Source organism: Anopheles gambiae, chromosome 2, assembly GCF_943734735.2.
Source record: "Anopheles gambiae chromosome 2, idAnoGambNW_F1_1, whole genome shotgun sequence".
Taxonomy (NCBI): domain Eukaryota; kingdom Metazoa; phylum Arthropoda; class Insecta; order Diptera; family Culicidae; genus Anopheles; species Anopheles gambiae.
The window spans coordinates 3,223,734-3,251,634 of record NC_064601.1 but is presented as its reverse complement, the minus strand read 5'-3'; the positions used below and the strand labels follow the sequence as shown (position 1 = coordinate 3,251,634).

The 27,901-nt window shown below is 48.4% G+C and overlaps 3 protein-coding genes across 4 annotated transcripts in view; 1 reads left to right on the top strand and 2 right to left on the bottom strand.

The window, feature by feature from the left end:
• Window positions 1-27,901, bottom strand: part of LOC5667527 (uncharacterized) — a 123,672-nt gene that overhangs the window by 63,980 nt on the left and 31,791 nt on the right. The gene's annotated exons all lie outside the window — the stretch shown is intronic.
• Window positions 4-23,877, bottom strand: LOC1281841 (uncharacterized). 2 transcript variants are annotated; one of them, XM_061649301.1, is made up of 6 exons: window positions 23,616-23,877; window positions 4,412-4,757; window positions 4,224-4,337; window positions 2,578-4,152; window positions 2,369-2,498; window positions 4-2,286 (listed from the first exon to the last, which is right to left on the bottom strand). In XM_061649301.1, exons 2-6 carry the CDS (start codon window positions 4,577-4,579, stop codon window positions 1,925-1,927), a joined length of 2,349 nt encoding a protein of 782 aa, XP_061505285.1. In that variant the 5' UTR covers window positions 4,580-4,757; window positions 23,616-23,877; the 3' UTR covers window positions 4-1,924. The 2 variants fall into 2 exon arrangements, with proteins under 2 accessions (XP_061505285.1, XP_061505284.1); XM_061649300.1 differs by lacking the exon at window positions 23,616-23,877 and adding an exon at window positions 10,040-10,913.
• Window positions 18,913-27,882, top strand: LOC1281842 (uncharacterized). The gene is made up of 5 exons (XM_321808.6): window positions 18,913-19,354; window positions 25,410-25,663; window positions 25,756-26,182; window positions 26,255-26,729; window positions 26,802-27,882. Exons 2-5 carry the CDS (start codon window positions 25,434-25,436, stop codon window positions 27,230-27,232), a joined length of 1,563 nt encoding a protein of 520 aa, XP_321808.4. The 5' UTR covers window positions 18,913-19,354; window positions 25,410-25,433; the 3' UTR covers window positions 27,233-27,882.

Here is a 27,901-nt window from a genome sequence, read left to right as displayed (position 1 = left end):
CTGTTTACGTATGTATATATAGATTATCTTTTCGACTTTATTCATGTTAATGTGTGTATAGGATACTGTTTGGCTTTTTTTTGACAATGATTTGCATCAAATGGCACTAAACATTACCGACGTGGGCACATGCAGACAACCACACACACACACACCAACACACTCACACACACTCAGACACACTGGACGCCGTTGAGTACAAAGAGGGACTACAAACCATCGCTACCTGATCCATGGGGAGTAATACGAAGCGTTCTGGTGACTTCCGGGGAGGCTACATGTGATGTGATTGTGGCACTATTGAGTAGTTATGCCCAAGGGTTTGATTGATATTTGGAACACTTTTACCGATCGTCCTTTTTTGATATTTCCTTTTTTATCTACCTTTTTTTCTACGCACTGTTTGGCCAACAATAAAGTGATTGGAATGTGTCACGCTCTGCACGAAACGGCACGGGTTTTGGCACTGCTTATTTGTTTGTAGGATATCTTAGTCTGCGTCTAGTAGTACCCAACATCGCACACATGCCCCATTTGACAACGTGTTACAAGCGAGCTGCTGCTGCTGATCTTGCTAGTTTATCGAGGCTAATTTCCCGGGCTCAATGAAATAAGCCAGCGTTTGATTGATTTCCCAGCACTACTCCAGCACTACACCAGCGGGCTAATACTGGTCACCACTACTACTAGCTACTACTATAAGTGCACTGCAGCGCTTCTACTGTAATGTGCTCTCCACAACCGCACCCGCGCGAAGCTGCTTGAGTTTGGCATTGTAATTTGTTGTGCAATTTCGCCTAAAGTGTGTTGCATATACATGCATGCCTATGTTTGCCATTAAGAGTATATGTATAAATTTCCTACACGCACTCCTCCTATCCCATCTAAGTATATGTGATTCTGTTTGTTTCGTTGAAAATTGGCACACAGTCAGAACATCAATCGAGCAGCCGCTACAATAAGCACTTCCGTTTTCAAAAACTTCCCTGCAGCGTGTGATACTTTTTTATGGTTTAGCAATTTCAATCTCCACCGCTCTACGGTCCACATTCAAACGCTCCGTTCCGTAATTCTTTGGCATGAGAAAGATGTTAAAACGATGGGACGCTAGTCTAATAGGGCCACAACGATGAGATGGCCGTGCGGAAACACTATTGTAATTACACAACGGTTCGTTTGTGGTGAAGGTGTGATTGAACATTTGAAGAGAAATCTCCCCCACACTCACACACACAGAGCTTTCCGTGTTCATAATTCCAGCAACATTAAAAGATTCGATGGGTCCAGGAATTCCCGCTATTTCTTCTGCAATGTCTCTGCAATCAACGATTTCTCTAAGTGTGTAGCCGGTCGCTTTGGAACAGGAGAACAACGAGAGCAAAACATCTCTACACTACGCTGGAAGGCTAACAGTTAGCTAATACAGCTCCAGAGCAAAGGAGGGGGCATGAGGATCACATTAAATCATCCGAACAGATATTTCAGATAGAGAGAGAGAGTGCGAGAGACAGAGAGTCCTTTTGATCGGCACTACTGTGCACGCGGTTCCCCCTCCCCGAACGGCCAACAATGTCTTGTCCACTGTGTCTATTTCCACCAAATTTCCAAGGCAATGGGTTAAAGACCGTAAGTACGTGTTAACTCTGTTTGGTGGGAGGATCGAGGATCCTCCGGGTGTTTTTCACGACCACACATCACATGTCCCTCACGCAATGTCCAATACACGCAAGTACGACGCGAAGTCAGGCAACGATTACCGGGAGAAGCAATGGCTCCATAAGCTACCTCGTGTTCGCACAGTTGTGGGCCAGCAAAGCACTACCATGTCCCGCAGATCGATCTCCCGCCCTTCTCCGCCCCTCTCCCAGGAGCCTCAGTAGTGCTTTTGCTTCACCAAACATTAGTAATCGTGCGCACACAGTCGTCACAAGCTGAGCTTTAGCGCTTTGCGCTGGTTTTCCAGCTTCAGCTCGAGCATGGTGTACGGTATGACCGAGATGACGAGCAGTATCGCGAGGATGATGATTTTCGGCGCCTCGCAAAGCACCCCGTGGCCGGCAAACGTGACGGCCAGCCCGAGGAACCGCAGTGCCTGCAGCGGAGAGGTCACTTCGGCGAACTTGTTCGGATGGGTGAGCGTAGTCAGCGCAAACAGCAGTGTCTCCCAGACGGCATTGCAAACGCCCCACGCTGCCGGTATGACGTACAGCACGGCACTATCATCCCTGGAAGGCTTCCAGCGCAGCAGAACCAGCAGCAGACAGGCGTGAAACATGAAGCCAGCAACTGTGAACAAAGCAGAGCGCAAATGTAAAACGGACACTCGTCCATTGTGTGAGGAGACGCAGGGGTCCTGCACAATACCTACCGATCACTACAACGCGCTTGGTGTGTCTCAGCAGCATGCTCAGGGTACAGGCGGCAATCAGCTGCATCACACCCATACCGATCAGCACGCCCGCCACACTGTTCGGTCCTAGTTCGCAGGCAACAAAGGCCTAAAATGAAAAAAAGTCACAAGACAACGATAAGAACGATCCTGCCGACTGGCCGCACACACCCGTATCATCTTCTCACCTTCATAAAGTCGGCCATCATGTACGCCTGCTCGGTGCCGACGAAGTACGCGAGCGGTCCGGCAAACAGCAGCGTGTCGGACATGCGCCGAATCGAATCAAACTTCACGTTGAACTCAATGTCCGTCGTGAACGCGGTCACCGTGAACGCCAGCACCCCGAACACGAGATAGATGCCCATCAGCGGTGTCGCACCCGTGTAGCCCCGCAGCTTGAGCTGATTCTCCAGCGCGCTGCTGTTGATCGGCACGTTCCTGTCCCACACCGGGCACAGATGGGAGCCACAGATGCGCTCGCCGTAGTCGTTCGTCTGGAACATGCTGTACGGAAACCGGTCCATCAACTGGCCCGCCGGATCCTCGCCACTCCCGGCACCACCCGGTGGACCGGTCGATGTGCTTGCCGGATGGAACCCTTCGTCACCGTTGCCGGTCGGATCGGGCAACCGGATGTTGTACAGAAAGTACATCGTTTCGCGTAGTGTCGGCATCGAAGGTGTGGGTTTGGTGAGTTTTGTGCTCTCAGTCGTTGTGGTCGTTGTCGTTGTTGTGGTTGTTGCGGTCGTTGGGATTTTTGGCGTGTCGGTTGGTTGCTGTTCCGTCGCTTCGGGCAGTGACATAAGCATGTCTCGGTACAGTGGCAATCCACCGTCCGCGGGCTGGTCGGTGTGCGATCCATTGTACGTTGCCATCGTTCCGTTCAGTGTTCCCGTGAGTGCCGCATTTGGGACCGGCGGAGCGAGACTCGTGATGTAGTAACAGCCAATCCGGTTCGATCCGGAGGCACACGTCAGCACAAACGCAGCCACGATGGTGCCGACAATGATGCCAAAGTCTCCCGCCGCTCGGAACCAACGTCCCAGGCGACGAACCTGCTCCTGCCTACTGCATATCAACCGATGATCGTCGTAGCTGTCCGCGTTGGCACCGGCCGTGCTGGTTCCTCCACATTCGGGCTGCGAACAGCTCAGCTTGCCCGCCATCGACACCAGCAGCGCTTGCTTGCAGATGACGGAAGGGCCGAGAAACATGCCGAGCAGCAGGTATGCGGGCACCAGGGCCAACAGCACCGGGTAGATGTGAGCGGCCAGAAACAGACACAGAGCGCCGTAGCTGGCCGCCAGTACGATGGAGTACCCGAAGCGCTGCACCAGCTTGGTCGTCATCAGGCTCATGCCGGCCGTCACGGCACAGCACAGGCTTAGCAGGCCCGACCCAACGTCCGGACCGGCGGCCAGCCACGATTCCTGCTGGAACCAGGTGGAGTTAGCACCCTGCAGCACGATGAGCGGTATCAGCGCGGTACACATGAAACCGTGCGCCACCGCCACCAGGATAAAGTTCTTCGTCATCTTCGAGCGGACGTGCGACGGGATCTTGTGTCGACAGCCGTAGCTTCGGTTCTGCACCGTCAGCAACTTGCGCACGGACGTCGCGCCGATGGAACTGTTGACCGAGTCGCGCCGATGTCGGTTGCCGAGCGAAGACGACTGGAACTGGTAGGTGGCGGGAAACGTTGGCCCAACCGAGATCCGATGGCTGCGGTTCGAGGCCGGCGAGTAGTTATTTAAGTATTGCTGCAATGGAAAAGAGTGCTTCAATTGCTGTCGGAATGTCCCGACAGAAGCTGGGCTGCCATACTACTTACATCTATGATCGGGTCGTCCCAAATGTGATGCGCCTGTCCAGAGCTTCGCGTTCGCATCACCTTCCTCGAGCCGGGCGGACATTTCTGCTGAAAGATACTTTTCGCTGCTGCAATCTGTAGAATCAAAAGGAGGGAAAAGAATCATAATCTTGCCCCAGACTCACTTCGGAATGGTTGTAACTACGCACGTTTTGCTTATGGATAAAGACGGGTCGTTCCAGCGTTCGAATCGATTCCTTCTCCCGGCCAAAGTCACGCTCAATGATGCGGTCCCGGGCAAGGATGCGTTCCCGCTCTTCCAGACGCCTTTCCAGCTTTTCGGTCGAAAGATCACTCAAGTTTGGCAAGCTGCCCATCTTATCGCACGCAGCACGACTGTTCACTGTCTTCTGCAACCTGTTGGACTGTGTCGATTGAGCTGTTGTCTCAAGTACTGTACGTGCACTGTTGCAAATGCTATAATGCGCTGTTGGGAGCACTCATCGTTACAGCTTGACACACACGCACACACGTTCGCTAGTTACAGCTCCTTTGCTGTGGAAAGGAAGGGAATGAGAAAGAGAGAAAGATTAAATTAATCATAATTTTGATGTCTACAGATTGACAGATTTGCACATGGCGTTTCCATGGAAACAACGCAGCTTACAAATCAGCCATGAGCAATGAGCAATGAGCTTGTCCACAAACAGGACTCTGGTTCTAGCGACGCTGAAATGAAATTGGAATTCCATTGGAAAATGATACACCTAGAAAACAAAACGCAATCAGCGGGCCCACTCCATTCCACTCCTACCACAACGGAACACGGTGTGTTTACCCGATTTAGTTCCCGAGAATATAAAACAGTTTGTGGCTTCGGTAGTTCCTCGACAACACTGCAGCACTGTGCAAGTAAATCAGAGCATTTTCTCGCTGAAACTCAATTTTCTCTCTAACCGTTGCAATGGATGCTTCCAGCTAAAGTTGTTCTTAAAATGGGAAATATAATGTGCCCGTTCCTCGAAACATGTGGAGCTATTTTACCGTAGGCCGATGATGCTCAATAATTGAATTCAGCGCGTTCCCAGAAATAGCCACCACAGAGCATCGTAGTGTGCACCACCATCCAACACTGCCGGCTGCGGGAGAGTCCCATTACGGATACGGCTGACCCTGAAATTGGTAGCCACAGCATCATTCTGTTGAACGTTATTATTGTCGGTCGTGCCAGAATCGGTTCCAGAATGTTCCTTCCGTTCCATAATGTCTCATGCAAAATGCACTTGCACAAGCATCAACCATGCCAAGATTCAATGAATTTACGTGTGGCAGCGGCACTGTTTAACACACAGCACTAGAGAAGACAGCCAAAGCTAGCGCCATGGAAACGAACTGCTCCAGCTGCCTCACAAAGCCCGGCAAGTGTTTCCGGGTGCAAAGTTTTCCCTGCTGCTTGCGGAACTGCGGAACAACAGGTATTAGGCAGCTGGCAGCGAGCGTGTGACAGGCCCGGTTGTGAAATGTCATCTCCCCGTCTAGCACAGCTCTCCTCCCACGTCCGGGCGAAAGTTTTTTAATCACCCTGGCAACATCAGAGCACATCCGGCGTGGCGCGTTGATTGCTTGGATGGTTTGGGATGGCTGTCTTTAGCATCGTGTGGTTCGGGTTTGGTGTTTGGTGTAGGATTTGGCAGTCCAACGAGTACACCCACATCGGCAACCTCCAACGAAGGCATTCAGTAATGTAATACTCCGCTTGAAGGCATTATTTTCATCGCCCTACTGTAAGAGATCAGTTGCATTTCTTCAACACACACACACACCAAATGTTCTTCCTTGGGAGCCTGCTATTGTTTTGTTGCGGGCAAACGGGCAAATGATACGTTGTTTACGTTAACCTACCTACCTAATAAAAAGGACACAAAGAGCCTAACATAACATAAAGCATCAGCATCAGGCACACAATGAAAGGCGCTCCATTTTGTCCACCAGTATCATAACAGCACGACGACGCTGTGACGCGGGCGAAAGAAATCTGTCATTTTCATGAACCAATAAATATGAGATCCTTTTTCTAGCAACTCCTACGAGCCAGGCTCTCGGTAGGCATCTGTTCCATTTTTCTATTTTTGCATAAGCCGCCAACAATTCACATTCATGCAAATCATCGCGCACGCTAAATGAAATACGGACCGCCCCAGCCACGTGCCAACGTCGTACGAAGCAAAGAGTTTGGGGAACGCGGGAATGTTTCTCCGGTGTATGTGTGTGTGTGTTTGTGCATGGAGATGTAATGTCAATAACAACGGCCACAAATTTTACCATCCTTTCCACCGGTTGGTGTGCGGTTGTTTATTTTTCCTGGTGCGCCCGCCCACGTGAGCGTAATTTATTTGCAAATATCTCAACACGCTTCCAAATACGTCCCCGTGTACACATTTTCCGTGGGAGACAATTTTCTGGAAAGTACGATTGTGTCGCCGTGTTTGTGTTCCAGAAGAAACGTTTCGCTACCAAAGCTTGATCACGTTTCGTGCTTCGTACCGCAATTGTCTTAGTAATCCGTGGAAGAACCTCAAGCCTCAGGGCAGGCAGGATTATGGAGCAGCCCGGTCGTCCATGGAGACGCCTAGTCTTTAACGAATGATTGCCGCAACAGCACACGCTGCATTCAACGCCAGTTCAACGTTCTGCGGTATTGTAGCTAAACAGCTTTTCACACGTCAATTATTCCACTTAATGGTGCGACAAGCAGAGCAAGTGCAAGTACACTGACTCGTACACACTTACGTGCACAGTGGGTCATTGACTATCGTCGTTGCTTGAACATCCGCCGGATAAGGCCGGCGACCGACTGTAGACACCCAAAGAAAGTCGACAACACCATTCTCCATGCGATACCATGAATCGGTCTTAGGTGAATGGTTGGTTCGCACAGTCACATTCTGCTATGCAAATTACCACCCGCGCAACGAGCGTTCCATCAGAGTGGGATGGAAAATTCGCACACACACACAATTCTTGAAATTCTTTTCACTTAAATCACCACTTTAGATCATTGCCATATTTGCAAAGACGTCAACGTGTAGTGCCCACGCTGCTGCAATGATATATGTCTGATATGCGTTGAACTGTGTTTGCAGGCTAATTAACAGTGTCTTCTTAATCCACTACATTCGCAGCCACTCAGTTGGCAGAATCTTATCGTAACCCAGAAGGAAGTGTGTTGTGCATTGATTTTCATAAAACATTGCTTTTGGTAGTGATGTATGATATCAAGCTGTGTCAACAGTGGTTCGTCATGCCCGTCGGTGCCGTGATATCTTAGGCATAATCCCTTTGATATCATCCACTTTGGTTTAATGAAAAATAAGCAAGGTAATTAAAACACACTTCCATTTCAATAATTGAATTGGTTGGGATGAGTAATGGATGGTGAGTTTTGCAATTTTTAATGGTGGAAATGTTCCGGATTGAGAATCACTTAATTCGACCATTGCCTTGGTAGATGAACCCTCGTCCTATGATCTGAAAAGTGTTTGCTTTCAATTCACTCTATAAGAAGAGCTAATGAGTTGGAGAATACATTTTGGGGGGCGAAAGGGCAATCATTTATGCATACAAGTGAATCTCCCATTGAATTGCAAAACGCAACTCACGCAAACCGTGTTTAAGCAAGGACTTTAAACGCAATTTATTTTCGATAAACAACAAACAAAGCACCTCCAACGACACTGTTAGCGTTCAATCAAGCCAACGTACAACTCAAGAAACCAGCCAATAAGGCGCAGATTCGTGGAAAGTGGTGTTCCAGCTTCCTATCTCCTCCCAGCTGGTCGCCGCATTTAAGGTCGCCGGGTGCAAAAGTCGCCTCCGGGAGCTCATGTTAGCTGCTCTTCAGCCCGAGACCGGGTCTTCTCGGAAATGCTAACATCCATTCTCCATCGTTGGCAGTTTTTCGCACCGTAAAGACCGTTGTCGAAGCGAACGATATCGCGTGCGGAAGTAATCTAATTAGAATGCTTCAGCTCGAGAGGCGTTAAACTTAGAACAATGTGATTCGAGGAAACTTTGAGCCGTTTGCTCCCGAAGACGTGCCACTAAGTACGAAGGGGATTATGCTTGGTGTTGTGCAGCAATCAATAGGCGCCAGATGCCCGCACGAGAAAGCACGGGCAGGGCTTTAATGGGAATAATGTTCAATATTAAAAGTGAACATAATTCTCACTTTGGTGTTGTTTTTTGGTACAGGCAAAACTTTTACTTACAGCGCGATTCCCTCGAACATTCTACAAATAATTCAAAAGTGCTGGAAAGTTGTTTGTTCCTTCCTTCTTTAGAATGGAGTATGAAAGATGGCAGCTTGTTGGGAACGTTTCACCGAGGACATGATTAGCCCCCGGGGTAGAGCTGGAAACATCAAACTCCGCTAAAGGTCGTTCTAAGTTATCGACCATTTGGCTTTGAGCTCGTTTCGGGTGCTGCTATCGACAAGCATGTTTTCTTCTTAAAAGATTAAAAAGAAGGGTAAAAGGGGGTTAGTTTACCGTCTGCTGTTGCTCTTGTACAAAAAACCCTCTTTGCCTGTTGTAAGCAACAACATGCAAGAATTGAAATTATCGGGAATTAAAAACTGGAACACCCCTAAGGGTTGGCAAACTGAGAAACCAAAAAAGTCACGTAGTGTTCCCACCGTCAAAGATCATTTACTGGAAGTACAAACAATGCCCGGCTTTCCAGAAAACGACACGCTAGCACCCCAATGTTAACTAAAGCTCTAGTAAATCGGACAAATTTGTCTGTCCGAAAAGTTGTTTGAAAGTTTTGATTGTATTTTTCCGTTTTTCTGCCAAAATGAGTTCCACACTTCTTTAGGCACGAAGCCCATAAATCTTTGCGCAATTATTGTGAATTATTAAAATCAAATTCAAACCTTCAACTTCATGGTCGCGCTCTCTGTGCGGGTGAAGTGAGACGTAACAAATGGACGACCTTTCTACAGATTCACTAGACAGTATCATTAGTTTTTGAGTTTACACTCTGCCCACTATTCGCCTACCGGGTCCGGATCCCAACATTTCCCCTCCCAACCTCCCCCTCCCATCAACAACCGTCAGCTAGACATGAATAATCAATTTCCCAGCGAACCGAGAGGGCCAATTTCGTACTGGAAGGTAGAAACTCTAGAGCCACACGGCCGGCCTCCTGCCAGTGTGTACTCCGACAGCAAGACATCCAAATTGCATTACTTACAAATGGCGTCCGACCGGGTGAGGATACACTGTCTTTTATATTCCGTTGTCTGGGACGACTGGGAAGAAGGCGCTTGGGATGGGATGTAAACCGTACAAGCTCTCCAACTTGAGCGGACAGTATCACGGAATTGGCACTTGGTTGGAGGGGGATAAGATTGCTCCATTCAATCACTTGCGATGTGGCGGCGAAGCAAAGGGTATGAATTGTTAAACAACTAATCAAGTCCGCAAAACGAATTGCGAATTTGTCATTGTATTTCTTTAGAGTGAGGTTAATCAAGATTAACTGACCTGCAGCAGAATAGTCTCCCAGAGGGGACTTTTCAATAAGCGAGGTTTGTTTTTGGTGGGATAATATAAACGATGAAATTAATCGATTGATAACAACGCAAAGAATAATACCATGAAAATTGAACAAAAACCACTTCCAATCTCCTCTTTCTTCTCTGGGGTGTTTTCATTTCGTCCCAATTTCTGCCCGATTGTACTCAAACCGCAACTGCGAGGACACAAACACACATAGAGAAAGAGAAATATCCCCGTTTTCTTAGGAACAAAAAAAGAAAAAACATCCTTACACACCTATGCATGCAATGGTATCCGTATTCATTTTAGTGTACGCGAGCCTGGGTACACTCGTACGACGCAGGATGGCAGCCACAGACTCCCGCTTTTCCGCTACACTGTCATTCCCCGTCACAGCCCTTTTGTGCCACCAGCTGCGTACGATGCAGAGTCGCAGTATCCTTGACAATGCGACACGACCACTTTGATCTATTCACTGTACTCCCCCCGGCCCGTGGAAGAAACGCACTACACACTGGTTTTGTTAACTTTTACAGCTGGTTGAGCGTCAAAAGATTGCGTTTTCTTACTATATTTGTACACTTTTGTGAGTCACAACGGAACGATAAGAAAGCAATGAACAAACAACTCTCGCACGCACGCACACGACGATACTCAACACACTTTGCGGACAACCTGATTTCCCAGCAGGAGGTTCACAGCTTCGATTTTCCTATTCCATCGAACACCGCAGCATACACTTCCGTCCTTTGTGTCTTTTTTCACAACCAAATCCTGTTCCTTTCCATTTTTCGACGTACAATCAGTTCCTTTTTTATTGCAGCGTGTTTTCCCTGAGTGATGACAGGTTGTATGGAGCGACGCTGTACCAGCTCCTAGACAGGCCGAAGGATACTGTGACACTGGCGGAACATTGTACATTGCACCATCCTTCATAAACATACTACGCGTACAGTGCAGTATCGCACACACACATACTTATGTCGTTCGTCGCCTGCACTACTTCACAAAATCCCCTCGGCTCCTTTGGGGAACGTCGTCTCACTCCTACATGAACGATGGATGCTGTTGCTACGGCAGCGACGAGACTCGTTGGCGGGATTTTCCTGCCATTCCCAGGCACTGTGGTCCGTCTATGTATCCGCAAACACACACACACACACACATCGAGCACCGATCAAGACAAAGATGCCATGGATCCACTCCACTAGGGAGAATTGGTGTCCTTTTATGTGTATGTGTGTGAGAGAGAGTGATGCTGTCTATCATCGTGCCTTCCTTTGCCTTCCCTCGTTGCTGACAGATTGCAACACATTTTGACAGCTGCTAGCAACGGACATGCGCATCCATCGCTTCTTGCGTTTGTGTTGGAGAAGCTTTTACGCCGAGTGTAGCTTTTGCCGGCAGGACGATAAGCGGTAGTAGCTTCCACGTCCGTTAGGATGTTATCGAAAGTATTGGTTCAAAAACTGACGCTCTTATTTTCCACCAGTTTAAGAAAAATCCTTCCATATAATTGCTTACTATTGTTATGATATTTGTATAAACACTTAAACACACATGTATCACCGTCAGCTAAAACACATCCTGGCAGCAATCTTGCTAAAACATCAACTCAAACTTAATTATCCAAAGTGAATGACAGATTATTCTGCTACACCCGAAACTCCACGACGCCGCGGAATGACGTCAGCCCAAAAGGCCCACAAGACAGACCACGTACCGCCCTCAGCCTTGTGCTAGATTCTTGGGCCGAGAGCCCAAAATATCGTAGATTAAAAATGATTATCATCGTTTGGGAGTAGCATCGACACGGCAAGATCAAGCTCGGAATATAAAAATATAACGCATACAACCCCTCCAAAACGAGACCAAGAACGGACGGCATGCCAAAGCACGCCCTCGAGTTAGTTCGCCGCGGTGGAGTCATTATTCAAATCTGAAATCATGACACGGTTCAGACAATCGAAAGCTATCCTTCACCGTGTTATCGACGCGCAAGAGCACCACTCAAAGCTCACTTAAATTAAATTTAAATCTTTAATCGATTCGAGAAACAATTTCCATAATTTCCCCAACTAGCTCTGTTCGTTCGTTCCGATTGATGCGCTTCACCTTCCCGTTGGAGGACGGATCTTCTCGAAGGTCCTTCTCGTCCATACGGGGAAGAAATGTGTGCGCAATCTACGGCAAGATGGTGCTTTACTGTTATCACCCCGAGATCACAAAGACTGATAAGAGCATCATAACCGTGACATAACGTGTTTCCTCGTGCATCACTCTACCGTAACAAAACTCATAAACAAAGTTATTGATTTTCCAGCATCCGGCAGCTTTGGCAACCCACTGTAACCGTCTGTTTTGCATCGCGCTTCGGAAGCGGGTCGAGTTTGATGAAGTGGAAAATTGTAATGCCAACTCGAACATCGGTTGCTAGCGGTGGCCTTCGTGCGTATGCGTTTCGCGTATGAAAAACAGAATTCGCAAAAGAGCGTAAACACAAATAAGCGTAAAAGTCGGAAGCTGTGTAGCTTAGCTTTGACGCGGCCTAGTCTTGGGTCCATGTGCTTCCTGTTTCTGTTTACCGCGTTTCGCGCAATGTTTACGTTCAATGTACCAGTCAACCGTTATAAATTAAGCGTCAGCATTGGGCAGAGGAAAAAAAACACAAACGGTTCCTCATGCCTCAACTGTCCCTCAACACGTCTGGCTGTGATGTAATACTTCCAATAGGAATACGATGGTCGAGATCCATCGCCCGTTCATTACGATTAATGAGAATATTGCACGCACAAATCATAATTATCACTTCATAGCACAATCAACCTATCAAGGAACGATTGGACACGATATGAACGAAAGCAAAAGCACTCATTTGCATGCTACCTGTGTCCTCCACCGTCCAACGCACCCTAATGACACCATTTTGTAGTCTCCAAAGTGCTCTAATCCCGTACTCATTAATCCATCGGCCAGACATTGAAATCACAACACCAACCACACCAACGCGCTTCATCTTACAATGAGGTGCCGATTCTCGAAGTAAAAAAAAAAACCTCAACCGCAACACTTCACTCCCCCCCCCCCCTCATCGGTCGGAGCTCCAACCCAACCCCCAACGGAAACTATTTCATTACCAACCGGTTTATTGGGTCGGTTGGCTCTAATTTTGCTGGTTCATTATCGTACGACCTCAGCGGATTCGTTTCGAGCCCTTGATGTGTGAGTGTTGTGAGGGAGGAAGGTGCCGCCGAATCAACGGCCAACAAGTGAGGAAGCAACAATGAAGCCAACAGAGAAAAATGCGACCTCACCACCAAGCAGGTCTTCTTCGCCATAGGAAACTCATTACCCTTTTTCAGGGCGTTGGTGTGGAGTCCAACCGGTCGGCCGGATCGTCGGTTTGGCGGGTCTTTGCTGAGCTCTGCTATTGTGATGACTTTAATGACAGGTTTCTCCCGGGACTCAAGCTCAGTGCTTCATCAAAGCTCCACACACAGTGTGCCCTAAACATTGTGTCCCATCAGAACGAAACACTCTGGAGTATCTGGAGAACAACGCAAACCGATTCTAATGTCTTGTCCGCAAGAGGAGGTTCGCGTCGTCGTCGCTAAAAGCTATCGATCAATACCCACTACTAGCCCCCAGTCCTGCTGAGTCTGCCGTAACTCGTGCCAAGCTCTGCGAATAGCGAATTGTTCTGTTCTCTGCCGTCTCTTCGCCGCGGGTTTGGTTTTCGATTGGTTTTGCACGAGCTAGTAGTGGCGTGCTAGGAAGAAACGAGAAATTGACGTAAATAATTTGTGAGCAAATTCTTTGCCCCGAACAATCCGGTTTCACTCTTCAGGTGACTGCCGAAACCGAAACCCCCGGCGTGCGTAACGTATCGAATGCGCATTCGTTCCACATTAGAGGATATGCCTGCATAAATCGTGGAGTTATTGACGATCTACAGCAACATCACATTTTGGACAACAATCGTTTAATTGAATTATACCTGCGACGGAGCTGCGTTCCGTCACGAATTGAACGTATTTTAAATAGGAAATGTGTTCCAATTGCTACAGAACGTGTCAATACAATAAAATTGACAGTAAAAATGTTTACTGTAGACTGTTTACTTAACATCAGGAATTATATCTATGGACGGTTTTTATACTACGCTACTCAATCAATCATTCATCCAGCTCACACACAGTGAGATATTATTGATTAACTTCAGCAGCTGGTCCAGTGCGCTCCCTTCACACATTGAGTGTGCATTAGAATTTAATTACCGCATCTCCAGATGGCCACCGTCACGACTGCAATGTCTGGGGCGGGTTATTACTGCATGTAGCTCCATTACCAATCCCCTGGAAAGGAATGTACCTCTATTGCGGCAAGAATATGCCGGCGACACAGTGTAGAATACTAGAATACTGCCAGAACCTGTAGCCTGTTTCCAGGCAAAACTGTTCGTACTGTTGGTACATACAAATCCCTCCATCAGGTGTCTTGGCAACTGAACGAACAGGTGCGTGTGGAATTATACAAATCTCTACCACCGTTTGTGCTAATCTACATGCTCAACGCCATTCGGTCCCAGCTTTGCCAGCAGTCCCACACTCACGATCGCTGATTCGATATGTGCATTTGTAAGATCGACATTATACTGGCGTGGGATATATGGTGGCGGCAGTATTACACAAACGCGATTCTTTCAACGATTACTCGTATTCCCTTACCCGTCGGATTAGAATTTTGTAATCGTAGTGCCTAATAGGTAGCGAATTAGTGAGGAATGCTCGACCATATCCAGCAGAAACCTTAATTTTGACTTAATTAATGAGACCCACTATAGCGTTTCATTACAATGCAACGCTCCAATGACGATTACATTCACCAAAACCCGTGTGTGTTCGTGCGACTTTATGCCGCCTTTCCCTTTCCGTCCAAGTTCTTATCGTAAGGTCCTTCGTCCCGTGCGCGTGTTTCTAGATCAAGTTCACAGATCCTGCAAACTTCCTGCTGGTGTTCTCCTTGCAATCACCATCTGGCCAACCGTTCCAATAACCTTTCCTCGATCGTTCAACTAAGCCTACGTTCCTTGTTTTTGTATGCAAACTTCACACATACGCCACCAAGCCACACCACACAACGCCACACCAATAAAAACCTACTGACCCTTCGCTATTGACCCTTCCACCTTCTCGCTGTCGCAGGTTTTTGTAAGCTTTGTTACACGCGCGCAACGTGTGCAACACTTTGCGCAACGGAATCGTGAGTCCCACCCCAATTCCCCATGCGGTTCCCGGCGGATCCGTTGTAGCGACACCTGTGTTTGTGTGATTTGTTCTACCGAATCGAGAAGGCTGCAATGGTTCGTGGGGACCTAGACACCCGTTCACCACCGACCGGCCTGCCCGATGGTGTGCCATTTTTTGTTGTTGTCCTTTTGTCACGAACACGGTGGCGATTGCAACCCAAGAACAGCCCACAGCAACTCCCGAAAAGGTCACCTAGAACGAGCCAATGCTCTGGTTGCGCCGATCGCGACTGATGGGAAACAAAAGCTTCGCCTTGTGGTTGCGATAAAACGTATCGGCGAATGGCGAGTGTGAGAGACAAATTCGAACAGACGCCCGAAGGACTTGCGCCGACGTCCATGAGATCGATGCACTTGTTGCACATACAATTCGGCAACTCACTTGTGATTTCTTCAAACGCTTTGCTATAGGGTCAGCTCCCGGCACTCATGCAAAGCACATGCAGAGCGCTTTAAAACTGTCGCACCCGTTCACCGGCCACCGCCTGTGCTGTCGGAGGGTATTAATTTACGGCCCGGCGCTGACGCTTTGGGACCAAGGTTGCACCGGGTGCAGCGGCCGGGGGTGGATTCCAATCACTTTGGACCGCCAATGGCCAATGGGGTACACGAGTACGAGGAATGTTTAATGCTGCTAACAAACGACATTTTCCTTCGGCCTCGCCTCTCCTCAGTGAGCGAGTTTTAACGATGCTAAGTCGTATCGTGTCCGACATTAAGACCTGTGCTTGCATAAAATACAAATTTGAAGTGTCTAAGGCACATTCAATTTCTGAAGCGTAAGAATAAGCGTTTGTTTCGTTGATGATCTCCTGTTTACATCTGTTCGCTTACCATATTACTCATCAAAGCGGTGTAAGGGAGCTGAAGAACTGGTTCCATGATCTCCCAAATCAAAACATTGAAAAAACCCAAAGTTGACACTGTCGTTAAACCACCAGGAAGTGGATCAAATTCCCCGTCACCAACCCCTCTGTGGACAACCGAAATTAGCGTTTCGATATTGCTCACCGTGCCTGGGCCGTCTTCGTGGGATTTCCTTCCATTCTGGCGCACACCCTACGCGTCCGGGGTCGAATACCCGTGGCAACGTGAAGACAGATGGAAAACCCACCCGCCCCAAAAGCGCGCCGCACCGACTAGAACCGGTTTGAACTGAACCGTACCACAGCCACCGGATAGCGAAAGTTGCGAGTAGCTACGAAATGACCCCAACCACCCCAAAACAAGCATCATGCACGCGGGGTTGGGTTGGGTTGGGCGTTTTTTTTCCTCTCCTCTCTTATGTGCGCAACTTCTTGCGACTACTTGCTGACGAGCGGCTGATGAAGTAAGCCTCACCGTTGCATTGAACTTGACCGTGTGTGTGACGACCGTTGGGAAGGTTGGGAAGGCGGATCGACCGGGCCTCACATTCACGTTCCAAATGATGCCAATCAGCTTCGCATCATTGAACTTGGCCGTGTGTTTGTGTCTCCCTGCGGATGCTTAGGGTAATCCCTGAGAAGATACCTCGGTGCTTGGGATTGAGGATCTGATTGCATGAGGGGACACACAGTCACGAATCAACGTAGATCTGGTTGCCTTCTGATCTCCGCTGAAGCAACATGTGTGTGTGAGCATGTGGAGCAAACGTCCAATGACCGCGTTCGTTCTCCTGCTGCTAGCTAGCTGACATCCGCCGGGAAGAGACCTTGAAACATCTGGATAACTCATGGTTCGAAGAGGACTGGAACAGGGCTTTTTGTTTTACCGGCATGGCTGGATCTTGGGCATGGCTTTTAGCACAAAGTTGCTGAAACATCCCGAACCACCACTCCAAGACATGGTTACTCGCCAACCGGTAGCAAGCACATCGGTCGGAAATCTATCATGAGTGTATAAATAACTTCAATGTACTGTCGCGCCTTGCGCCTCCGTCTCAAAACGCGCTCGGCATTATGAACTATGAGCGATGGAGAGACACCGAGATTAAACCAAATTAGGAACAGCGTCGGTGGACAGGCTAACTGGTTTTGGGGTAACACAGGGCCCGGCCCACAAATAAACAGACGCAGGCACGCACGCGATTCAGCAGATCCAGGAAAACAAGTCAACCACGGCAATGATGTCGATCATCGATCATTCCTGCACGCGAAACTGTGGTCGCGGTGGAAGTTTCTGAAATGAATGCGTACCACCTTTGTGTGAGATTCTATTTGCGTTTCGTTGTGCAACCAACCAGTCACGAAGATGAAGGTACACATTACTGGAAAACTGTTGTTAATGTGAATGTCGCCAAGAGTTAATAAGCTGCAGGAGATCAATTACTATTTTTGTCACCTGTACAGAATGCAGACCATTTCAGTTCCAAATTAGATTATTAGCCGCTAGTCGACAGTGCCAAAGTGACGAAATGGCACCCATCCAAAGAAGCCAATGAAGACCCAACCGGCGGTAATAAGTGATTAGGGTTCTGGTGCGTTTTGGGTTCTGTTGTTAGCGCCGGAAAAGGGATAGGTGAACCTATCGGTGCGTGAAAATGTCTATTTCAAGCGTGAACCCGTTTTTCCCTCATGGAAGGCCTTACCACAACCTTCGAAGCACCCTCATTAACTTATGCAATTAGCACACCGGCTCGACGATAGCAACAGATGAGACCATGGCAACATTTCGGTACCTCTCCCCGGCGTGTGCCTATCTGCTTGCAGTATGATCGATTACCCTGAGCCGACCGACCCCTGGTTTCGCGGTCCTAACCACACACAACATAATGTCTACATAATGTCAACAGACGCGTTTGCCATGCCCGGCCGGGTAATAGGATGGATTCTAATCACATCAAACGCTTCCATATTACACGCAGGTATTCCTCACCAAGTGCGTCTTCGTGTCTTTCGTGTGAATGGGATACAGCGAGCGGGTAGCACAGCACACCAGCACACCTCGACAATCTAGAAAGTCAAACACAGCTCGCCCTGGGCAACAACAGAAATATGGCAAACGGTGGTGTCGTTTGGCGTCACCGGCAACTAGACGACGAGACACAGGTAATTGATTTTTCCGCTCAAAAACTATCAACAAAACAAATCAACGGTGGTGCAGTGAAGTGTGTACGCACCGTTCTGACGCGGTTGCTATGACGATCGCTTCGGGGGGAGCATGGTTGGCACGCTGGCAACCACCAACCCAAGAACAGAATGCAAGTAACAGTGCGCTTCCGCTGTATAGCGATATATGTTGTTTTCCAATATCCTCCCGTCTGCTCCGTGGGGTGTGAGAGCAAGGCAAAAACAAAACGAGAGGGGCCAATTACTACCCGTTTCCACCCGGTTGGTTGCTAGACGATTTTGTTTTGCCAGCTGCAATTGCCTTCCCGTTCGGCGAACCTGATTGTGCGCCCCATCCAAGAACTAACACCACCATCCCAGGGAATTCCATCCGAACCAGAATAGATCTGCTTTCCAGAACTTTATGCTCCAGGGTCAACTGGTGAGCCAGCGAAAAGAACAAACCATCCCAAGAACACTCCCGAGAGCTCGGCAGTTGTCGTTGGGCCAGTGCATGCCAGGGTCCCCAATCCTGCCGTGTGGCCCCAGCAAAGACCCAGAGCCATTGCCTCGGACGGTTCGCTTACCCTGCCACCAGTTGCCACCTTATGGGCGCCTTCAGAACTGGTTACCTTACCGCGGCGGCTGGTTACCTCGAACATAGCGAGTGCTCCTCCTTCTCTCACTCTCTCTCTCTCTTCCACCTCTTTCGCACCAACGCGCACGAAGCCCTCGCGTATGTGCGGCTTGCGGTGCTACGCGAATCGTACGCGTCTCGTCATTCCTGACTTATATTGGCGCGCTCGGAGCCACCGCAAGCTTATTTCGAGTCCGAATCGCGCCGGAGACGGTTCTCGTGTACGGTTGGAAGCGGACGAGCAGCGAAACTCGATAGACAGTGTCTACCACCAGAGCCGGAGAGGTTCTCTCGATCGAGCTCGACAGTGTATCGTGACAGAACAGTGCGCCATACCAGTGTCCAGTGATCGAGTGCTAGAGCCTAGCTCGCCCCAATTGTGGTGGTGTGTAGAACAACAGTGAAGAAGAAACAGTGCTGAGAATTTCTCTCCCTACAAGTGAAGAGAAGCAGCTTAGCCACTAGGCAAAAGTGTACCGTGCGCTTTTCGCGGTGATCTCTGCGCGATTTTTTTGTGAAGCGTACTCTAAACAGCAGGCAGGACTAGAGCTGGAGCGAGCTCCAACCCAACCGTGCGCCTTCCTACTCCCGAGTGAAACTTCCTCAACTTCCCAAAGGTGAATGTCGGCAATTATCTGCAATTATTTCGGACTCAATCACTGCCCCGCCGGTGATTCCCATCTTCTCCGGCACTCCCCTAAGGGCAGGAAAGGGCTCTTACATCACGTTCTTTGTGGTCGTTCTGACTTTGTGCTTACCTCATCCTGTGATCGTGTGTTCTGTGCGTTCTGCGTCTTTAATTTCCCTGTCTGTGTAGGGAAAAAATCATAATATCATGTGCCTCAAAGTCAAGAACATGGAATTGTGTGGCGAATTCACAGCAAAGAACCACACAGAAAACCCAAAGTCAAAGTGTGGAAGGACGATGTTTGGGGCAAAAAAGTATACCACCAAACGACACTCTAACGATCATGCATTAACCGCTTTAAAGTGTGAAAAAATCCTCCCTCATTACTGTACTCAAATCCAAACAGGGCTGCAACTCATAATTGAATCAACAGAATAGATTTGTACCTACGATCGACTCGATTGGCTCGATCGACCAGATCCATACCATAAGCGGTAATTTAAATTACATTTTTGTGGTACGGTACCAGTGGATCGTTTTTTGCTCTCGTTGTTTTTTGCTTCTTACAATGTTTTATTGATGTGTTTTGTTTTGTTTTTGCGCGGCAAGGTGCTATTGTCAATGTTAGGTTTGAAAATTCCGCGCCAAAGACCTTGTGCGCACGCAGTTCCGCGTTAATCGTACGCGCGTTCACTCACCCACGCAACTTCCCCTCCCCCGGTGTGCACTGTTGCTTTTTTCGGGTTTCAATGGCAGTATGCACGAACGGAACTAGCCGACGGAACGGATCGTGTGAAATTCACACCATCGAAAATCGAGGCCACTAATCGTACCGATCGTAAAGTCAAGGATGGCGCGCGGTACGTTTGCCGGTTCAAGTATGCGTGTAAAACTGTCAATTATGGATTAAGACTAAGCAACAGGCTGCTAATCCACCATAATATCATGCTTGCTTCAATATCGACCCATTAATAGCAGCTTGTTGATGCCAAGATTGTCACCGCACTGGGTGGAACTCTACTGCCCATGCATGTTGCTGGGTTTGCACCTTTCCGCTGGCAAAGGTCAACGAGAGACCTAATAATATTCATAATTAATTTCCGCCTGCATGGAAACGGTGTCTTAACCCACTTCTCTTATGCTATCGGCATCGGCGTTCCGGTTGGGCTGCTTGGGCATACCACCACGATCGGCAAACGATCGGCCGTCTGATCCGACGTACTGGTACTGGCACGCCGGAACCATTTATCATCTCCGCACCGAGAGTGTGTGTGTGTGTGCCGTTCTTTTGAAACAACACGGCACGCAGATCGCATTTTATGATCGGGTTTAGCATGAATTTTGTTCTCCGCCGTGAAATGGATCCCGTTTATTACGACTTACTGCTTGCAATCGCGACGACCAATCAAACACAAACAAAGCAGACAGAGCATTTCGTATCCGCTCTCAATTGGCCACCATGAACTATGGATCCAGTACGAGACAAGACCTTGGAGGGCTGGAATTTATGAGCACAACGAAAAGAGGACAGCCTAAAACCCACAACGACAGCTTGTGCACAATAAAAGCCCAGCGCGTGCTTAAGATGAGCGGGCTCGATCACGAAATGTTGGACAGTGTTTCTTGTAATCAACAAATGTGTTAAATTTTACGATGAGCTCATACTGTCGTCTGTGAACCCGGGCAAGATCAAGGATGTTTGTTTTCAAAAATTCCTTTCCGCTTGAAATGTGCCATCAGATGATCTAATAATTCAACTCGATGATTGTTGTTTAACTCATTGACGGATAATTTATCTTCCCGGTAGCTGTTTGGGGGCATTGCATCCTCTGTTAGAATACCTGACAAAAACTACGGAAATATTCCTCAAAATGGCGATCAACTAGCGCCTGCTAACGAGGAACAACGAGGCCCACATCGCACGATCACGATCGCACAACTTAGATTGAATGGGATGAATGCGAGGTTCCGTTTGATTTCAAATTTTAGCCCCATAAACTAGCCATTTTGTCATTCCTCGAGCAGGAAAGAGCGAAGTGCGTATGACGACCGGGCGACCACAATTTATCATCGATTTTACCTTGAACTTGCGCCATGGTTGGTAACCGTCCAGTGAGGAAGAAGGAATTGAGTGAGAAAAAGCACACACAAAAAACCCCAACCAAACCTCCATCGTTGCGGTCTTTAATGAAGCGCTAAAACACAACGCAGACCGTGGCAGCTACATGAAATGTGAAACAAAAAATGGTTTTCGATCGTAATCCAAGCTCGCAGCTCAGCACGCACGGCGGATCCCTTTCGAGTGCGTACAGAAGAATACATCGCAGATGAGTGAAGCTGAAGCTTCTCGCTGGCTTTCAATTTCATCTCGCGCCGTGGAGAAGAAGCGCGAAGCAGTTAAAAAAGCTCCACTGGAGGCGGACGATCATTAAAATGTTTCGTTCCAAACGGCGCATGATGGACGCGAATCTTTTAAGGGCGATCGTCTATTTTTTACGAGCTCTGTCTGTCAGCTCTGGGATAATTGATTTCAAGGATGGAAAGGGGAACCCGTCACCATTAAAAGTTGCCATAATTAGATGGCGCTTCTATCTGTTTTAGAGGCTGCAATAACTTGTTATGTTGTCTTAAAGGATGGTTCCAGACATCTTTTTTTTATATTTTCAAAATCACAAGATCAGACGAGATCACATAGTGTAATATGATTTAACTACTAATCTCTAAACACAAGAGTATCATTCAAAACATCTGAACTCATTGAAATATATTACATTATGTATTCTACAAGCTTTTATCTACACACTATTTATCTAACAGCTTTTATCGCGTTTAATTGAAGGATATGAGCAAACGTCTGTCCATAACTTTGTTTTAACGACACAAAAAGTGTGATATTTCGCACCAGGAAATCAAATACTTCCTGCTCAATATAGCAAATGTCACACTGTTACGGACGCATAAATTCACATTCACTACAGAAAATGATTCAATTATCTAATGCACTAGCATGGCAAGGCAATTCATTCATTAACGCACTTTTTTTTCTATGCATTTCATCAATTAAATGCGACTGACAACAATCTCGCTTCATATTGCCATTCCAATCGATGATCGGTAGCAGTTCCGCATAGCGACAAAAGTTGCCACCGGCAATAGCATTTATAAATGAAATGTAAAGGCAAACGCACCGATATCAATCGAAATTGCAATCAATTTCCACAACTATATGGTGGAAATCAACGAAAGTCATAGAATATTCTTCTATGTATGCGTAATATTTTTGAAAAATAAAGAAAAATGTTTGTTATCGGTTCTATTTACTTACGCTCCTGGTGTTCCAACTGCTGGAATTGCCTCGGTCGGCGTTTATTGATGATTAAACTGTAGCAACTTGCAACCACCTGGTCGAGAGTTCCACTTAAGTGGCATTCGAACTTGAACTTGAAAATGTAAACGCTTCGGTGTAATCCGCTCGACTTCCACTGCTCTCCAGCTCACCCCCACATCTCCTGCATGGATATGCGTTGGCGGAATCCCAACATCTTTTCGCACGATGCGAAACGTATGAAAATATCATATCCGTGTCCAGAGGGGGAGAGACATATGCCGAGCCCAGTTCACGATATCGGAACCTGAGAGAAGCCTGATGAATAATTCTTCCAAGGTATGTGCTACACGGTAAGCGCTGTGAGCAAGTCAATCAACCTCCGGAACGGATCAAGCAATTAACTCCGAACACCCAAGGGTCTAGTTTGCTGGAACAGGTGTCAGAATCGTGGCTGCAGTTTAGCGCGCGGGTTAGTAGAGGCAAGGTACTTAGAGTCAATCGAGTGGTTGAATAATTAATGGGTAGTGTTTAGCATCTCTTTCGCTACGAGTTGAGTAGTAGAAGCAGTCTTGAATGATCTAAACAAGTTCGTAAAACTATGTTTTATCGTCGCACAGCTGCTTTAAGACACTAAGCCGAGAATTTAGTACGATCCACTAAAGCACACGGTTTATGAATGTGTTGACGAGGAAGGCAACACCTCGCATTATAGCGATTATTCCGGTTCATGGACAACTCTCTACTAAAGAGTGTTGTTGACTCTCCGAAATGAAATCCACTTTAAACATGACACCTTTTCTTAAGCTCATTAAATTTCGAGCAATCCGTGTTGATCGCCAGAACCCGGAAATATCCTGCTCTAACAATTCCAGCACCAACACAAACTGCATTCTTCCGTGCTCCTTCCCTACCTGTTACCAACCTGACTGTCTCCGCATTTGCCGTTGCACACACCTGGCCAGATTCGATGGTAAAGTATGCCGATCCAACCAACAGGTAGCAGCACACATCGTTGTGGACCCGCCGCTTGCTCTGCCCTTGTTACCATGGTGATACGTGGACGGTGTGTCAATTCTATCTTGTCTGACGGGTAGGCGCCCCCTTTTATCGCTTCGCCAAACTTTTAAGCTGCAACTACACTACGGCCCGTCGAGAGGGTGGTGCTGAAAGTGAAAGGATTATTGTCATTTTGTTTCATTTTTGCGCTAGTAACACACACAAACAGGCACGGGCGCAAAGCCAGCTTACCAGTGACAGGAAATGGGACGGAATAGCAAAAATCCAACAATGCAGCAAGAACGTTCACGTCCAGCAAACTCCGCTGGACACGCCACACCGTTGAGTGTCTCGGAGAGTCGATGGTTACCTTGATCTTGGCAAACCCGTACGTTATGATACGTACACTCTGGGGGCACAGGTGGTATCGTATGTCGATCGTGCGTGTTTGCGACTGGGGACACAATGTTACGGTGGGTTGTATTTCCGGAAAGGATGTCAATTATGGTAGTAGATATGAGAGAGTTAGAGTGGGCTTTTGAAAATAGCACCAGAAGCAACCGAAAGTCGATATAGAATCCATTAGCGAGCTCATATGTCATGCTAAAAACAATCCCAAACGATATTCATCCAGCAGATAGGAGTCCAGAGTTCCAGAGGTTCAGCAGAGATCTTCAAGTTCAAGGCCTAGCACTATCTCATACGGGAACCTTTTACTGAATATCTAAAGTCATTTGGGGACATTAATTCCTCTGTCAACAAAAACAACACAGGGGTAATAAAATAAAAACGGTGTAAAGTACACATCCGTCTCTCTGACGGCACTCGCTGTTCACCGTTAACCGTAATTAAATAAATATAGTTTACATTATTCAAGTTACACCACATTCACTGCCACAACAAGAAGAGCAATGATCGAACGAGGGGCAAAGGAAACAAAACGATCGTACGCGAGCCACACGCGCCGCTATCCTATTATTTAATCACACAACAATCAAAAACTGCATCTCATCCATAAATCATCAATCACGACCAGTCTGCCACTGGGCACTTAACCGTCGCACGGGTTTATTAGTTCTCCTGTGCCTGCTTTGTTCGTGACTGACGGACGGGAACGTGTCGAGGCATCACCCGTCTGGCGCAAGCATCATTCAAATATGCAGATTCGCGACAGCTAGATCATCCTCGGAATTACATTCTTGCGTTGCATAATCTTACGCCTTATTGGTCACTGCGATGACGTCATTTTAAAACTTCTGGGGGGAAAAAGCACTGACCCTATTTTCTATGATCCCTCGTGTCGAGCGCGGTCGAAGTGATTGATGATCGTACCGAACAATTATAGATCTATTAATTACTCTACTGGCCATAAATGGATGTGTGGGTAAATTGAATGTTCAGACAACTGATGATTACCCTCGAACACTGTAATGAAAAATTACAACCGCAGTTTTTTTCCATTCTTCCGCCAAAAGGCCTTTCGAGTGAGGGCAGCATCCTTTACGAAACCGAACCAAACGGTTGTAAACGCCTGGAAGCTCCTTCTCCGCACTAACACACTGATGAGAACACACGAGGGCCATTGTCACTTCACAGTCACAGTCGGGTCACACGGGTGCGGGCAGCGATCGCACTGCTTCAACAAAGGTTACTTGACCCACTAACACACTCCACCGCCTGCCGTTGTGCGGCTCCGTTTTTTCCGTTCCGATCTCCATAGCTCCCGCCCAAAAAGCAACCAAAAATGCAGTCCTCAATGATGGAGAAGCTAAGCTTCCTGTACAAACCGTACGTGCTGGCGGTGCTGACGATCGGTTACATTGCCGGCGAGCTGGGCCACTACCTGATCGGCGTCACCTCGAAAGCGACCGCCATCGAGCTGGACTACGGTGATCAGGCCTGCCAGCAGAACCATACCGACTTCCTGCGCCACGAGCTGCCGGCCCAGTGCGCGGAGTTTATCATCGAACACGAGTAAGTAGCTCTCTCTCGCTCTCTCTCGCTTTCTCTATGGCAACACGACGCATGAGTGCTTTATGAAACGGTCTACTTTGCCTGTACGACAGATGCCATCAGCAGCACATCAACGGCACAGTCTACTGCGAGTGGAACTACAATGGGCTCGGGCTGGAATATCAGCTGCTGGCCGGGCCGAGCTTTATTGCCGTGTTTACGGTGATGGGCGTCGTGCTGGGCGTGGCCGCCGATCGGTACAACCGCGTGCGGATGCTGTTCGTGTGCACGCTCGTGTTTGCCGTGGCCATCCTGCTGCAGGGTACGGTGAAGGAGTACTGGCATCTGATACTGCTGCGGATGGTGATGGCAGCGGGCGAGGCCGGCTGCAATCCGCTCGCCACCGGCATCATGTCCGACATCTTCCCCGAGAGCAAGCGGGCCCTGGTGATGGCCATCTTTAACTGGGGCATCTACGGCGGATACGGCATCGCGTTCCCGGTCGGCCGTTACATCACCAAGCTGGACATCGGTGGACTGGTAAGTGAAGGCGTTCCGCTGTACTTGCTGGACTTGTGTCTAATTGAACCCATCTCTCTCTCTCTCGCTTAGGGCTGGCGTGTGTGCTACTATGGTACGGGTGTGCTAGCACTCATCATGGCCGTGCTGACCGGCACGACCCTGCGCGAACCGGAGCGTCAAAGTATTGGCGAAGATGCCGCGGGCAAGGCAAAGATTAACCTGGTGAAGGTGCTGCTGCAGCCGCGCGTTCTGCTGCTGGTGCTTGCCGCCTCGATCCGCCACTCGGGCGGCATGACCTTCGCGTACAACGCCGATCTGTACTACAACATCTACTTCCCGGATGTCGATCTCGGCTGGTGGCTGTTCGCCGTGACGATCGGTATCGGCAGCATCGGCGTGGTGGTTGGAGGCATCGTGTCGGACAAGGTTGTCGCCAAGATGGGCATCCGGTCCCGGGTGGCCTGTTTGGCGATCAGCCAGCTGCTGGCCACGCCGTTCGCGTTCGGTTCGGTCTATTTCGAGCCACTGTGGGCGATGATCACGCTCGGAATCAGCTACTTCTTCGGTGAGTGAGCCCTGCAAAAGCGTCCGCGTTTCCATGGTAACTAACTCTCTCTCTCTCTCTGTTATCTTGCAGCCGAGATGTGGTTCGGTATTGTGTTTGCCGTGCTGGTGGAGATCGTCCCACTGCAGGTCCGATCGACCACGATCGGTGTGTTCCTGTTCGTGATGAACAACATCGGTGGCAACCTGCCGATCCTGGTCGATCCGCTGGCGAAGGCGATCGGTTACCGCGGCTCGGTCATGTTCTTCTACGCCGGCTTCTACGGCATCAGCACGGTACTGTTCTTCATCACGATGTTCTTCATGGACGGACCGAAGCCGGAGGAGACGGCCGCCACCATCGGGCACGATCCGACCAGCCACGCGAACCACGTCGAGATGGGCCACGAAAACAACACCTTCCAGCCGGACGATTATCTGCCGTCGCCGCACGCGAACGGCCATACCGCCAATGGGCATCGCAACATAGTCAGCGTACGACCATCGGAAAGCAGCCGTCTGTGAGGGAGAAAGTATTCCAAGGCATTTGAGGGCCAGGCCAGGGGAGCCAGCCGGGCAAATAACTATGGGCCACCAGTTCTACACGACGACCTAACTCGCAAAGTACCTCTCTGTCTGGTGTGCCCTGGAGACTGTACATGTTTTTTTTATTATTTTATTGTTTTTCTCTCTCTAATAAGCGTGCCACGCCAGCCACGATGGCGCAATGGCGAGACCTGTTGGGCCGGGCGCAGAATCTCAGTAGCGCGCAGAGTGGCCAGAATCTCTCCCATTGATTGACTAAGCTTTTGATAAGATGTATTTATATAGTAATGATCGATATCGATGACAACCACAATAATGCGCACATGGGAGTTAAGGAAAGGGTAACCAACCACGACGAACAGAATTCACACAAATCCGTTTTCTTGTAGATCGTCATGGTGACGCGAAAGATTAAGTACAATTCCCCTTCCACCCGCTAGGAGCACGCTCGCCGCCAATCTTACAATAGAGCTTTGACCTAGGTTATTTAAGTAATCAGCTCAATCACGTGCGTCGCGTCTAAAGCTAATTTTGTAGAACGTGTGCTACTACTACTATCATTGATAAATAATAAATCGACCAACGCGCAACACTCCTCCCGGGATGGAAACATTTCGGGACGATTTTAATACATGAGCTTCAATTTTA

Coding starts and splice junctions, on each gene's coding strand:
- LOC1281841 (XM_061649301.1), bottom strand. CDS start 4,579: ATGGGCAGCTTGCCAAACTTGAGTGATCTTTCGACCGAAAAGCTGGAA. Junction 4,338..4,411: donor TCTTTATCCATAAGCAAAAC/GTGCGTAGTTAC, acceptor TTGATTCTACAG/ATTGCAGCAGCGAAAAGTAT. Junction 4,153..4,223: donor GGGACGACCCGATCATAGAT/GTAAGTAGTATG, acceptor TTTCCATTGCAG/CAATACTTAAATAACTACTC.
- LOC1281842 (XM_321808.6), top strand. CDS start 25,434: ATGCAGTCCTCAATGATGGAGAAGCTAAGCTTCCTGTACAAACCGTAC. Junction 25,664..25,755: donor GAGTTTATCATCGAACACGA/GTAAGTAGCTCT, acceptor CCTGTACGACAG/ATGCCATCAGCAGCACATCA. Junction 26,183..26,254: donor AGCTGGACATCGGTGGACTG/GTAAGTGAAGGC, acceptor TCTCTCGCTTAG/GGCTGGCGTGTGTGCTACTA.